The sequence below is a fragment of the Pelmatolapia mariae genome, linkage group LG5 (assembly GCF_036321145.2).
Source record: "Pelmatolapia mariae isolate MD_Pm_ZW linkage group LG5, Pm_UMD_F_2, whole genome shotgun sequence".
In the NCBI taxonomy this organism is placed as follows: Eukaryota; Metazoa; Chordata; class Actinopteri; order Cichliformes; family Cichlidae; genus Pelmatolapia; species Pelmatolapia mariae.
In genome coordinates, this window is record NC_086231.1 from 18,075,112 (window position 1) to 18,089,471 (window position 14,360).

The following is a 14,360-nucleotide window of genomic DNA, read 5'->3' on the forward strand; positions in this document are numbered from 1 at the left end:
ATGTAGTAATAATTTAAACAATTTATTCACTTGAATAGGCTTTAGTTTTAATTATGACCTGATTTTAAAGGGATCAGCTCCAGAATGTATGTTTTTCTTTGGACTGTTTAAAAAAAATGAAGATGAAACGGAGAATTGATGCCACTGTGAAAGAACAAAAAAAGCTTGTTGGTGAGCTGTCGGCCAGGGTTTATGCAAGCGCTGCCAAGTCCTTCCTTCTTTAACCCTCAGGAAGTTTGCTGCTGATTGTGAGAAAAAGGGGAGGAAAAAAAAGAGAGCGGGTCTCCGCGAATGTAAGCTCTCGGCACAAACGAAGGAAACTACTGACCTCACTCTTTCTTAAAGTCGAGGTCCCGACCATTCACATGCAACTCACCCTTCCCCACCTCTCCTCAGCTCTTCCTCTCCCCCTTTATGTATTCTGTGTAGATTGTTTATTTGTGGAGGACTGTGCCATGGACTCCAGATGCTTGACCCAACAGTCAGGTTGCTTAGTCACATGGATCTACAACTGCTTTCTTGAGCTTGTTTTGCAACTTAAAGGGCTCCTGCAGCCTTTTAACTTGTGCGGGTTGGGAAATGCCCCTGCATAGTATTCGGTGGAGAATGAGGAAGTTATATTAATAATCGATGTTCGCTTGAATTCAGTATTATTTCTTGCAAATTTAATCAAGCCTGCATGGTCTATGTGTAGCGTATTCTGTGTAGGAATGAGCAAGTCGATGTCTCTATCTGTGAATGGATTATGGAGTTGGGGAGAAAAGGAGAGACAGAGGCGAGTACAGTAAATCTTGCTCCCTGTAACTGGGCCTCAGTTTGTAAGAGGGGAGTGAACCACACACACACACGCACACACGGACACACAACCACACACACAAACAAAAAACACAGAGCAAATCTGATGCAGGGACCAAAACAGTTACTAACTTGTTAAACTACAACTAAAGACCATTGATTACAATGGTCTTTAGTCGCAGACACTTGTCTACATATCAGACATATCACAGTCATTATCGTAAGAGCTGGAAGAAAGCCTGTTTTGTTAAACTGTTGTTACTTTAATCCCTTATCCTTATCTGTTTTGCAGTGATTAAAATATGAGCTCACTGCTTGGTGATAACAGTGCTGCGAAATAATTCCCTTTCATATGGAAGGTGCATGGCTAACCTCCTTTTACCTCCATTAATCACTTCATTGTTGTAAGTGTGGACAGGGAATTTTAATTGAATGTTGATTGACTTCAGCCTGCGTCTATGCTCCGTTAGTAGTTTTCTTTTTCTTTTTTTTAAAAAAAAAATTATGACTGCAGTAAGTGCAGCTTGCCGAAGAGATGAAGTTGATTTGCTGTGCTGGGGAAACCTCTCAAGAGCTTTGAACTTTGTGCCCATTTGTCCGTCCTGTGCCGAGATAAGTTTGGAGTCTATCCATGTTGGATAAAGTTAGGAGAGTGTTCCTTCCTCCATCTGAGGACAGTGTGTGAGCCTGTGTTGGTACCATATGGTCTTATCAAACCCCACCAGCAATCTGAGAGCTAAGGCTGTGTGTCCATGAGAGTGTGTATTTGTTAGACCAGTATTAATAGCTTTTGCCGTTCCTGCTGACACAGAGCACCATTTACAATTGTCCTTTTATAATCTTTATTTTTCCCCCCACCTCACATTCTCCCTGTCTTAGCTGAACTACTTGTGATCTTTCTGTCTCTTTACTTCTTGGCTTTTTTTTCTTTGCCCATTCCTTACGTCATTTGTCAACACTCTTTGCACACCATGTTTACTTTTCATCTCATCCCAAACACCAAATATTGTGTTTTTGATAACCTTGGATCGTTATGTTTAAGCTCCAATTGTCTTCTCTTATCATTTTAATTATGATACTGGCTTCAGAGTCAATTAAGTGCTAGCAGACTCAGAATACACATGAATTAAATAACACTATCCAGTGTGCAGGATGAATAACGTGCGTTTGTTTTTTGGCTACTTGGCTGTTCCTCAGGAAACCTAATGGAGATTATCGCAGCTCTCCTGGCTCCAAGGACCGCAGCAGGAGCCCCATCGAACGTGTGGTGGTGCCGGGTGCTCTGGGAGTGCCGAGCAACCACATGTACAGCCACCCCCATCACCTCCACCTGGCCAGCTTAGCTACCATGGACCAGCCACTGGCACTTACCAAAAACAGCATGGTGGAGTCAGCACGCAGCAACACAGCAGCTATGGCTACAGTGCTGCACACAGTCAGCACTGTGGAACGCCAGCAGGTAACATACCCGTCCTGTCTTTAGCTCTAATACACACCACATTTTTCTTAAATTGTCGAGTGAAACCTCAACTCTGGTAGGTCCCCCACATGATGTGACTAATATGCTTTCATTAACCTGGCTCCTTGGTTGGTGGAAAGTACACATTTCCTATTTGGCTTGTTTGCAAACCATGTTTTAAAATCCTGGTGGTCACTGGATCATTCCTGCTCCCTCAAACTTAAAACGTCTTTTTATTTTCTCCATCTTTTCTGAAAAGTTGCTGTTCTGTTCATTTTGTATTTACTCTGCTTCTTTTAACATGCTTTAGCAAATTGCTGATCAGCAATCATAAGACTGAATTTGACGTTTAACACAGACTCTTTGTCTCTGTGTTTCAGAATCGCCCCTCAGTGATCACATGCGCCCCAGCAAACAACCGCAACTGCAACCTGTCTCACTGTACAGTCTCCCACAACGGCTGCTCCAACTTCACCAATAACTACAGGAGAAGCAACAGTGAGTACACGTTTGCAAATGCATTTGCAACAGCAATGCACACCCCAGAGAGAAAACAGCTCATACTCTCCACGTTTAGATGTAAATGTATTGTAGTGATGCTAGTAATGCTAGGGTTCTTCTGTTTTTATAGCGAAACCGTTGTTATGATAGCGTTTAAACATGCTTAATTACAATCTTATCTGTTATCTCTGTACCCACAGAGTCACTCGAGGCCTTGGCCAATAAAACATTTGTTTTCTTTTTCCTTCATGTTTTCTGTGGGTTTTTATGATCCCAGTGAAATCTCTATGATCTCATTGAGGTTAACAGTGAAGTTTAAAATGTTGATTTAAAAAGAAAACCTGCAATAAAAAAGTAAACTCACATGCACATTAAAACAAATTGCCTGCTGACCATTTCTTTGTATTTTAGTTTTTTTGTTTAGTTTTTTTTTTTTTTTTTTAACTAAAATTGTAACTAAAACCATTTTTTCTCTTCTTCTTGCATAAGCCAACACAGTGTGTGACCCTGTGATTGAGGAACATTTCCGTCGCAGCCTTGGGAAAAACTACAAGGAGCCCGAGCCCACCGCCACCAACTCGGTGTCCATCACGGGCTCGGTGGATGACCACTTTGCCAAGGCGCTCGGCGAAACCTGGCTTCAGATCAAAAACAAAGGGAGTCCCTCGTCATCTGGCAGCAGCCCAAACTCCTCCCCTGACAGTCGCATGGTTAATCACAACCACTCCCCTTCTGTCGTCTCCTGAAGGGGGTGGATAGACCCCAGTTTTCCCAATCCTTATCCTGGCTCTAACATCCATGCCCCCATCACTTTGGTCTGTCACCAGCATCCCAGAGGGAATGCTTGTCTGCTGGTCTGCTAAAAATATCTAAAACCCTCAAGCCCGCTCTCTCACTGTGCACTCATAGAGGATCAATCGAGCAATAACAACACAGTCATTTTTCCCATCTGTCCTCTGGTATGCTAATGCCAGACAATCAGTAATGAGTGATGAGGGTTTAGCCTGGAGCTTAGGTGGAGCATGAGCTTGCTCCTTCCAGTCATACATCATCCTGCATGTCAAGCTTGGAGCTGAGCAAGTGTCTGTAGTTATATGTAAATACGGAGAGAACGGAAAAGGAGGTGTTTTAATTATTAATTTTTTTTCTTTTCTTCTTTGTTGTTATTTTTCTTTAACGGTAGTTTTGTGTACTTGCTTCTGCGTTATGCGATGCCCGACGTTTCAAAGGAAAGATGAGCGAAAAACACTTTGGAGAAAATGAACATAAACCACCTGACTGTTCTACCAAAGAAACCTCAGACGCTGATGTTTATCTGTGCCCACCTCGGAAACAAAACAACAAAAAGCCATCTTGCAGTCACCTCCCTCTGTTTTTATCTTCTTTCATCCTCTCACCTGCCTTCCCCCTCTCTCCCCCCCTCACTTTTTCTCTCTCTCTTCTGTGTATGTGTTCTCGTGGTTTTGTTACTGTATGTGTATACTTTAGTGATCGACTCGGTCTGATTTGCACTACTGCCGTAGAGAGTAAAGGGTGGCATGTCATTTTGCAATCTGGCACTGAACACACTGGGACGGACGAGGCTGACTTTGACACGATGGCATATTATTCCAACTTTTGTTGGAACAGCCATTTTTGCATCCCATTAACTCCTCTCTGAAATCTACCCGTGCACATTTCCACCCCAGCGCTGGTAGAAAAGCGTGAACAAGGTCATTATCCATTATTTATTGAAAGCATTTAGGAAAATGTAAACACGCCTTTATGGGGTTGGGCAGCAAGCTTTTGACTAGCGTTTCTCCATGCTCCATCACTTAAACTTCAGTAGTGAAGCTGTTAGCTGAAAACACACACATAGGTGAAAAACTTCAGATACTGGGTGATTCAAACAGCCACCAGCACTTCACTAAAGAGTGGTTATATTGAGAGCTGCAAGTATTAATATAAATAAAGAGAGAAGTTGGAGGGACTTAAAAATTTACCATCCACCATTAGTCACCAAACCGCTACATCATATTGTGAGAACAAGGTTATAAGTAGGTTGAATTAAACACTAGAATTGCAGCTTGCAGATTTGGTCTAATGTGGCCATAAGATGTGTAAATATGAATGTTTGTATGTGGTTTATACAGATACCTAAAAAGCAAAAGACCCCTTGGTTTGATCCTGGGAGGTATTATATTTTAACATGTCATGCTGCCCAGTCCTCTGGTATCGGCTCTATGCACATCCAGATTCTTATTTAAGCAGCGCTGATTTGTATCGAACAATAAAAACTGGCTTTCAGTTTAAGTGCACAGTCAGGTTAAAAATGAAAAAACCATCAGCTCCTGTGATGTTCATGGCCATCACAACCGTAATGACAGGAGATTAGGGTTGAAAACACTGACCGAGTGTGTTGAAGGCTGGGCTTTGCCGAACGACGTGCTTTGATGTGTTTCACGGGCTTAACTGCTGACAGTGATGAGGGGATAGATGACGCTGCATGTCACTTTGTGGTTGAAAGAAAAAAAGTCTGGTTTCTCGACCGGGGGAGAGAAGATTTTTCAGATCTCTTCAAACACACCTTTGTTTTTGTTGTTTTTTTTTGGGGGGGGGGGGGGGTTGGTGTCTTTGATCGTGGGTGTAGTAATTATATTTGGCATACACCCTGCTGTCCTTCCCTCCCTCTCCTACACACTGTGGTTTGGTAGATTTCTACAAGGTTTTAAGGGTAAATTAATGCATGTTGTTTTGTTTTTTTGTTTGTTTTTTAATAGCTGGTATCTATTAGTGTTTTTAGCATTTCAAACATAACTTTTATTAGCCTTTTCATTCAGACGTTAGTTGTTACTTCTTTCGTTGTCAGTAACAGACATAGACACTATACACTCACTGCTGGGTCAGTTGTACTCCATATTGTTATTGTTATTATTACAATTTTGTATTTTTTTGTTTTGTTGTTTTCCATTACTAGCAGTATGGTAACAAACATCTATAGTGGGACAGCCTCCGGACAGGCTCTGTTAAATGATGAGAGCTACGTTTCCTAAAATCATCTCAACCCAGTAGGCGATCAGCTCACCCCCGCAGCAGAGTGACGATTGTCTTGGGGTTTAGTTGGGTTTGGGATCCAAAGCTCATTAAGGTTTTCTTAAGATGTTGATCCATCAGTGGTACAGGATGCTACAAACGTCAGCTTGACTGAGCTGAGACACCACACAAACAGCAAAAAGTCAGCGGGGTCTTGTTTTCTCCAAAAGCATCTGAGCACCTAGCCTATTCAGCTGCCATCCTAAAGTCACTACCTTCGCAGGCTTCGGATGCTTTTGGGAAGCAGGGTTTGTTTACAAGAAGAGTTGGTTCGCGATGGCTCTCAAACATCTTGTTGACGCATAAAAGTGTCTTAAAGTTACGGCACTAAAAAGACGACATTACGGAAATAGCATTGGCAGACCTAGCAGAGAGACGCTAGAGAACAAAACACTTGGCTGATAATTAGTTATCTGAATTTATGGTGTGACGTTTCACCTCGTTCAACCTCCATCAGCTGACTTTTTGTGTTCCGACTTGGTGTCCAGACCTTTTTTATAAATATATATATAAATACATATTTCTCTCTTTCTTTTCTGAACTTAAACTAGAGTGCTGCAGTCTAAGGAAATGAATTTTACTCTGCAAAGCAACCTGCGCCAAGGTGGCATACATTCCTGCTGTAGGCAACTTTGTACAGGCCTCAACGCATTCGCTAACTTTATATCAACAGGCGGAGCTAATAAGTAGTGAGGGCTACTTGTCCCCATCCCCTCCCAACAACATCTCTTGTGTCTTTGCCCGAATTAAAAGGCGCCCCATTTGCCTTTTTTAAGAAATAAATTGGTCATAGTGAAGAATAAAAGATAAAGAGAATAAAGGAACAACTGAATTTTAATTTTTGAGGACATTTAGTGGTCCGATTTAGAGAACTTGGGGTCTTACTAGCAGTCAGTGAAAACATTACTCACCCTGCATTAAAACTACAGATTGACTTAAAGTCTCTGAGCTAAGGCAGATAGGTGGTGAGGTTTTGATTCGTTGGCTTTGTGTAATTTGTGTCAAGAATGGCAAGTACGTACATTAGAGTTCTGTACCGCGTTCTAAAGCGTCTACACATTCCAGTCTCAGCTATCAGAACAGGCCTAGAACTAGATGATGGAAGTTCTACAATGTTACCCGAGATTCACATTTAACTGGAGTTCTGTCATGTACTTGTGCTTTCTGTGCCCAGTTTTGAGTGGATTGGGTTGGTGGTTTTTCGCAGGCAGAGTGTTGGGGCGGGAGGCTGAGCTTTCAGAAGCTGAGCTTTTGTAAGCGCGACCTGTGAGCCAGGACATGTTCACCTGCCACTCAGCGTTGCCTCTCCCCCCACCTCTCAGATTTAGTTAGCCTGTATGCAGTCAGTAACACCGTAACACGAGGGAAATGGGCTCGGTGTCCAGAGGATTTTGTTTTTCTGTTATTCTTTCTCGTTATCATTTCACTACCACCCCGTAGGTAGGCTCTCTTTATGCTTTGGCACACACTCCCTACGCACTGTAGGAAAATCACTTAATAAAAAAATACTTTTTTATAATAGGTAAACTATAAGACCATCATTACGCTGTGCGTAACGAATGTACAGAGAAAAAAAAATCGTAGGTATTTTTTGAGGAACAATGAATTTGTTAATGATATGTAGCTATTTAATTGTTTTTTTCCCTGTCCTTATATTGTAATCATTGCATTTTCTTTTTTTGTGAAAAAGTTGATCTTTTTTGTTTATAGAGTTTGTCTTGTTAGAGTAAAGGTTCAAGTGCAGGAGCACAGAAAACGTGTGAAACCACAGTAAGCCACAGGTGTGTCGGTGACAATCGCTACTTCCATTGGTCCCCATGGTGTTCGATCATGTGACTTCAGAGACATTTGAACAAGACTTACCAGTAAGCCAAAACAAAGTTTGTTTTGCGGGCCTTTTGAGCAATTTGCATGTTTTGCGTTGTTGGAAGATTTTGCATCTAGCCCATTCTGTCTTGCTTGCCATTTCCAAAAGAGTTCATTTTAAAAAAAACATAAGCAAAGTCCCCATTAGTCACGGGCTAGCAGGCAGGTACAATTTCAAACGGCACGTAAGCAATAGCGTCTTTTTTTCATGACTTTTTTCATCTATGGATGGGAAATGAGTGAAGTAAAACTATCAGTCAGCATTTGTTGAATTTGCTGTTGGAACTGATGAAACTGTAGATGTGTTTTGTGCTGCGGATCATCTGCTTTGGTGCCAGTCAGCGAGGCGTAGATGATCTAAGAAGCAAATGAGTTCTGGGGATGTCACTCCTAAATATGTCACCACAGTTCCCATCTGTTGAAGTCGTTTTGCATTCTTAATCAAGTTAACATGAAAATCGAGCAAATAAATCAAAGAGGAGTCGGTCTTTACTCGGACTGCACCACATTTTCCAGGTCTTTTTTGAAGTGGAAGTAGCATGTACTTAATGGTAGTAATACTCTGAACTGTAATAAAATTTCTATCAAGATTTGTGGCTCTGTGTCTCCTACTTAAAAGGTTTTGGCAGGCCACCTTTTTTGTACGTTAAAGTAGCCTTGATGAACAATAAAGTGCTTTTAAACCACAGTCTGACTGTGTGGGTTTTGTCTTGTAATTGTTTGGTGTGTTTGTTCTTGTGAAATGGTTACGAGAGTTGCTCGAAAAGCGGCAAACAGCTTTTTGGAAAGATTGAGCTAAAGTAAAAAGGACATTGTTGCATAGCGACATAAACCTCACAGATGTTAATAGAGAAATAATGGATTTTATTCCAGTTTTTTTTAATACAGAAGAGAAAAACGGCTCCGAGATTAATCAGAAAACAAACCAGATCCTTTCTCACGATTAAAACTCGAGTCAGTCTCAATCACTTTCATAAATATCCAAGCATTTGTTAAAATTTACATGTGAATACACTGAATACATTGCAAATCACTGCAGATGAGACTTCCAGGACAATGCAGAGGAAAAAATAAACACAAAAAAAACATAGTTACACAAACATGTACATGCATCAACATCAACAAACCAAGAGCAACAGTTTCCACAGTTCTAACTATATCACAGTAACATCTGTATGCAAGTCCTGTGAGTGAAAGCTTCATAGCAACAAAGCTGGTTTAAGCATCACTTCTACTGTACGTGTCACAGCCTCTAGTCAAAAGACCCCAAAAATGGACGAATCTGCTGAATTGTATTTTATTTTCAAAACTTATCCGAAGCTCTTTCTCAAACTGAATAAGTGAACAGATGCCGTAACTGCCTTGCCAAAGATCTCTCCAGTAAAATCATTAAATGTGTTGATGCAGAGACCTTGGGAGAGGATTGAAACTGTGGCACTTCAAAGAGGTTTCTTGGTGTTTTTAGACTCTTTAGTTCCAATATTTTTTGCAGGTTTTGTTGTGTTTTTGTTCAGGGACTTAAAGTGTGTTTAGACAACAGCAGGTGATAGGAACAGGTACATTCTTTAGTAAGTTCAACAGTTTTACATATCAAAAGCAAAAAAAAAAAAAAATCAAAACTTGTTCAGGCTTTCAGTTATTGTTTTGTTGTCTTTTTCTTAATTGCTTATTATTAGATTACTTCCCAGCTCTGAAGATCTGGGCCATCTTGAATCCAAATGAGGACTATTAGGAATTTTAAAGCTTTTTAACAGCCTTTTTAAAGCGTTTATTTATTTATTTGCTCATGTGCTTGGTGTTGATTACGTAAACAACTTGGTCTTTGTAAATACAGGATTTATTTTAGAAAAAAGAAAGTAAAAAGTATGGATGGATGTGTTTAGTCCTTCTGAGTGCTTGCTCCGCCAGTTTTTCAGATGCTCTCATCGTCACTCATGTCCCAAATCTGATGAGAAAGAGACAAAAAACAGGAAAAAAAAATATCAGCAAAGGCAAAAAGAGACTAAATTAACACATCAGTTATGTTTGTGTTTCCAGAACAGTACGTGTTAAAGGGATTCCAGTAGGGACAGGTAGAGCAGCTCTTAGAAGACACTGATCAATGATGCAACTTCAAACATTTAAAAGCTTAAAAACTTTGCTTACTATTCAGGTTCTTGTATCTACAAATGAGCTGAGCAAAGATATTTTAAAATGTCTCTTGCTCAAGTGCACTTGCTAGCATGCATTGCCATTTGACCATATTGCAAAGCCTAGCTGCACAACCACCACTGATCGTTGACCAATCGTAATCATGGACACATTTAGAGTTTCTCACAAGAACAATGAGCTATGGTCCAAAACAAATATGAGGAATTTAAAACTAAGAAAAACTGGAAAAATTGCCAACAATGTGAATGTTTATGCTTATCATCACTTCAGTCATCTGTATACCTGACAACAGTGAGTAGCCTACTTATGTCTATGAACGCATTCATTCAGCAAGACATTAACACAGGATGGGCAATTCATTTTCCCAAGCTAAGCTAAACTTGATTCTGCGTGATATCAATTTTATCTCTTTTTAAGACGTTGGCATGACCCTCTACAACAGTCCTGCTTTTTCATGTACACGAAGCAGATTTATTTCCCCAATAATCTGTTTAAAATATTTCTGACTCAGATAAATGGAGTACCAGGAATTACATACCCCAAAATTATAGCGCAACTTACACGAAACACAATTATGTCAGAAATGTGATGCAACTCCCACATTTTCCGGAAGTGACGCAATAAAAGACACACACACACACACACACACACACAAACACACAGCTGAGCAACCTCTTCTGCATGAGTCTGTCAGTAAACAACAGCGGCCTTCACACGGCAGCAGAAGTCTTCACATTCTTCCTCTGTCAGACGTAATTCGCATACCTCTGACACTTTCTGGAATGTTACACACACAACCACAAATACACGCAATTCTGACACATACACACAGCGTCCTCTAAAAGAACTGCTTCGCGGCTTTCAGCGCTGAAACGTGAAATTCAGGGAAGAAGCAGAAATCTAACACGTTCAAATGGTTTTTAAGTGAAGTCGAGTCTCTTTGCCTTGAGCCTTGAACTCTATGAAGGTCATTTAGAAGAAGGTCACACATCTTCCAAGAGCAGTTGCAATAAAATTGCAAAAAATATATATATATTTTTTTTTTATTTGGCTGGTTATTATTATTATTTTTTTATCAAATATAAATTCAATGAATGTTTTTTATTGTTTCATTTTATGCTTTTATTTTATTTTCGCTGTTGCATGATCAACTATGTTTAAATTAATGTTCAAATTTACATGAATAAAAATTAACAGCAATTATTACACCAACAGTGTAATAATTATTGCACCTGTCCTTTAATGTAGGATTTTCTATGTCAAAGAGAAGAGAGACTATAAATACAGACATTATACAGAAGCTCACCCCACAGTAAATCTAAGGGGACGAAAACGAGAAGAGGGGGAATGCTCAGCACTGAGGGGCAATGGCTTTGCCACTTCTACTTAAAATATGTCATCAATACTCCACTACAACTTAACTACTTACACTATACATTTAGATTTGGCTGGTTTATGTGAAACAATCAATGTCATACACCAATTTACTGCAAGCATAACCCTCCTGCACATTGGCCTCATTAAAACAGAGACTGACCTATTTTAGATTCTGACAAATGTCCAGAGATTGTGTTCTTAGATGATCCACCGAGGGGAAACATCTCTCACAGAAATGGATGCAAACAAATAAATCATTACTGACGCCTTGTAGCTTAACAAAGGTGTTGGAGGTGTATCCAAGACAACATCATCCTGGTGTGAACATCAGCAGGTTTATTACTGCGTGAATGCAATGAAATATATTTTCTCGCGGTCGGAACATTCTTGTTTAAATTATGGTTGTTGGAATAGTTCACATTTAGGGAAATGCAGTATTATTGTTGTTTTTTGTGTGGTGCCAAGTCCAACAGTACTGTGTTACTCCACTGTAAACACAGATAGCTTAGCATCTGCAACTGGAGAAACAGACTGGCTCGGTCACTTGGGGAAAAAAAGGCTCTGCTTTAAAACTGTGTTTAATGTGTGTCAAACAGAGACGCAAAAACATGCAGCTTGTGTGTTGTAGCTGATGTTTTTTGCTCTAACTATTGCTTGACCACCAACGGTTTAGCCTTCCACCTAGTAGCCTTTGTGCAATCAGCTTGTGCAACAGCACGTCTCTGTTTGGTACCAAACCTGGCAACGTCACCATTTTGGAGATTTTGACACGGCTAAAAGCGGCAGCTTCATGTCTGAATGAGCACTCGGGGGTCACTTTTTCTAAAAGTCACTGCAACAGTATTTTGAGTAACTTTCAGGAGAAGTCTGAACCGCATGTTCAAGTAACCCCCTCCACCCCTCCCCGAGAGGGACATCAAATCCTGATAGACAGAATCAGAACAGAGCAGACTGATCAAACCACGAGAGCATCACCGACCAAAGACCAGGTCTAAAAGTGTTTTCACACTTTGCAAAGAAACAGTTTTCCCTCTCCTCCCTACAAGTTAAGCCAGGCTTAGCACAGCTTGTCTCCAGCTATTAGCAGCCCAGGATTAGTCCTGTTTTTTTCACCTTACTACAGACGGAAAGATTAATAACTGTACTTAGATTTACTTGTATGTAAATCCCCCCATTTTAAACACCTTAACTGCCAGAGGACACCAGCTTTACTTTAATAAAGAATTTATTGATACCTGAAGGAGAAAGTTCACATTTAAATCATGAGCAGTTATAAATACGGGCCACTGAGTTCTGTTTTGGCAATGCTATACTATAGTCTCTTTGAGCCAGATTCCTCCATTATTTTTCTTTCCTCCTCATCTGACTCTATTTAAACAAGAATATTTCAGTGATGCTTTTACTTTAGCTTTTCCTGACATACCTGCTTTGACAGGGAGTAGCGTAGGTAGTGCTACGCACAGTAAGGACCGCAGGTGCTCCTGTGGCTAAAAAGCATGTGTGCCAGCAGAAAAAGCTGTCCAACCTGTTCCACAGCAGCTCTGCCACTACTGTATATATGGTCTTTAAAAAAAGACAGAGTGTAGCACCAGAGCAATGCTAAGTTTTCACAAAGCTTTTTTCCCCCCTCATAAACTAAGTGTGGAAAATCAAGGACAAATTTTTATAAAAGCTGGATTTTCTGCATTTCTGCTCCACTGCTGCTGGGTAGCAGCCATCAAAAGGACAGCAAGCAAAGAGCTCTTTGAAAGGGAGTGACACTGGAGCCCCTCTCTGGATGGCTGCCATGCCACACTGATGGCGAATATGTGGGCCTGTGTGAAATCTTTCCCGCAAAATGGAAAGGGGGGTAGAGGTAGAAGAGTGAGGGAGATTGTTTATGTGTGTGTGTGTGTGTGTGCGTGCGCGCGTGTGGGAGTGAACCTTATGTAACACGAATAGCTCCAGCAAACTGAAGCCTACAACTTTACTACACTCTTTCGAGCTCAGCTGAATACTTGGGATGTTTCTCAACCATTGGAACCCACCTCTGTTGCTGCAACACATAAGCAGATTTCTGTAAAGCCAAGATCGAAATAAATCACTTCTCAGCTCTGTCCAATTAGGAAACTTATTGAAACTCAAACTCCTTCTTGCATCATTCACATGTACAATCACACCTGTTCAACTGCTTGTTAACACAAATATCTACTCAGCCAATCACCCGGCAGCAACTCGATGCATTTAGGCATTCAGATGTGATCAAGGAGACCTGCCAAATTTCAAACTGAGCTTAAAAATGGGGGAAGAAAGGTGATTTGAGTGACTTTGAACATGGCAAGGTTGTCTGAGTATTTCAGAAATGGCTGATCTAGTGGGATTTTCTCATGTGACCGTCTCTTGAGTTCACAGAGAATCGTCTAAGAAGAGAAAATACCCAGTGTGCTATATGGAACCCAATGAGAATCAATAGGAGAATCGATAAGGAATCAAATCGATACGTGACAATGATAATGGGATCAGAATCGCTCTATTCTTATTAAATCCCATCCTTAGTAAAGACCCTACAACAGTACAGAGAAAACCCCAAAAATCAAAGGACCTCCTTTGATCGAGCACTTCGTGAAAGTGGGACGGAAACACTACCTTTTAATAGGAAGAAACCTCGAGCAGAACCAGGCTCAGGGAGGGGCAGCCACCAGCCTATTTTTATGTCTTGCTAGACTTGGTGCATGTTCAACTTTTATCACCATAAAAAGCTGCGTGAGAAGGTAAAACTTGACTCATCTAACAGATGTAAGAAAGCAAGAAGCAGGATTCAATTTTTCTTTTTTCTTTTTTTATTTGAAGGACTACATTAATCCGAAAAATATCAACAATAAAACTAATGACTGCTTGCAGCTCTAGCTTTAATTATATTTGTCTTGGCTGTTTGACCTCTACTTCACACACACACCCTCAAAGGAATTGGCAACAACACAATCAATGAAACATCTTTACCTTTGAAGCCGCCTTATCGCTTCAAGACCTTGAGTCACCGCAGGTTTGAAAACAAAAGGATTGCAGGATGTTTCATAACATCCAACAGTAAGCTGCATGTAATCATTGTGCGAATGTGTTTGTAATCAGTTGGGCTCCGGCTGATATGACAACTATAATC

General features: G+C 40.5%; 2 protein-coding genes across 3 annotated transcripts in view; one reads left to right on the plus strand and one right to left on the minus strand.

Moving 5' to 3' along the window:
• vgll4b (vestigial-like family member 4b) overlaps nt 1-8,375 on the plus strand; it is a 42,758-nt gene extending 34,383 nt beyond the window's left edge. For both annotated transcript variants that reach the window (XM_063473979.1, XM_063473978.1), the window contains 3 exons: nt 1,993-2,254; nt 2,635-2,752; nt 3,245-8,375. In XM_063473979.1, the coding sequence (XP_063330049.1) occupies nt 1,993-2,254; nt 2,635-2,752; nt 3,245-3,501 (637 nt within the window). In that variant the 3' untranslated portion in view covers nt 3,502-8,375. The remainder of the gene's footprint in view (nt 1-1,992; nt 2,255-2,634; nt 2,753-3,244) is intronic.
• Nucleotides 8,376-8,566: 191 nt separating this feature from the next.
• atg7 (ATG7 autophagy related 7 homolog (S. cerevisiae)) overlaps nt 8,567-14,360 on the minus strand; it is a 63,130-nt gene continuing 57,336 nt past the window's right edge. The window contains exon 19 of the mRNA XM_063473007.1: nt 8,567-9,638. Coding sequence (XP_063329077.1) covers nt 9,606-9,638 — 33 coding nt within the window. The 3' untranslated portion in view covers nt 8,567-9,605. The remainder of the gene's footprint in view (nt 9,639-14,360) is intronic.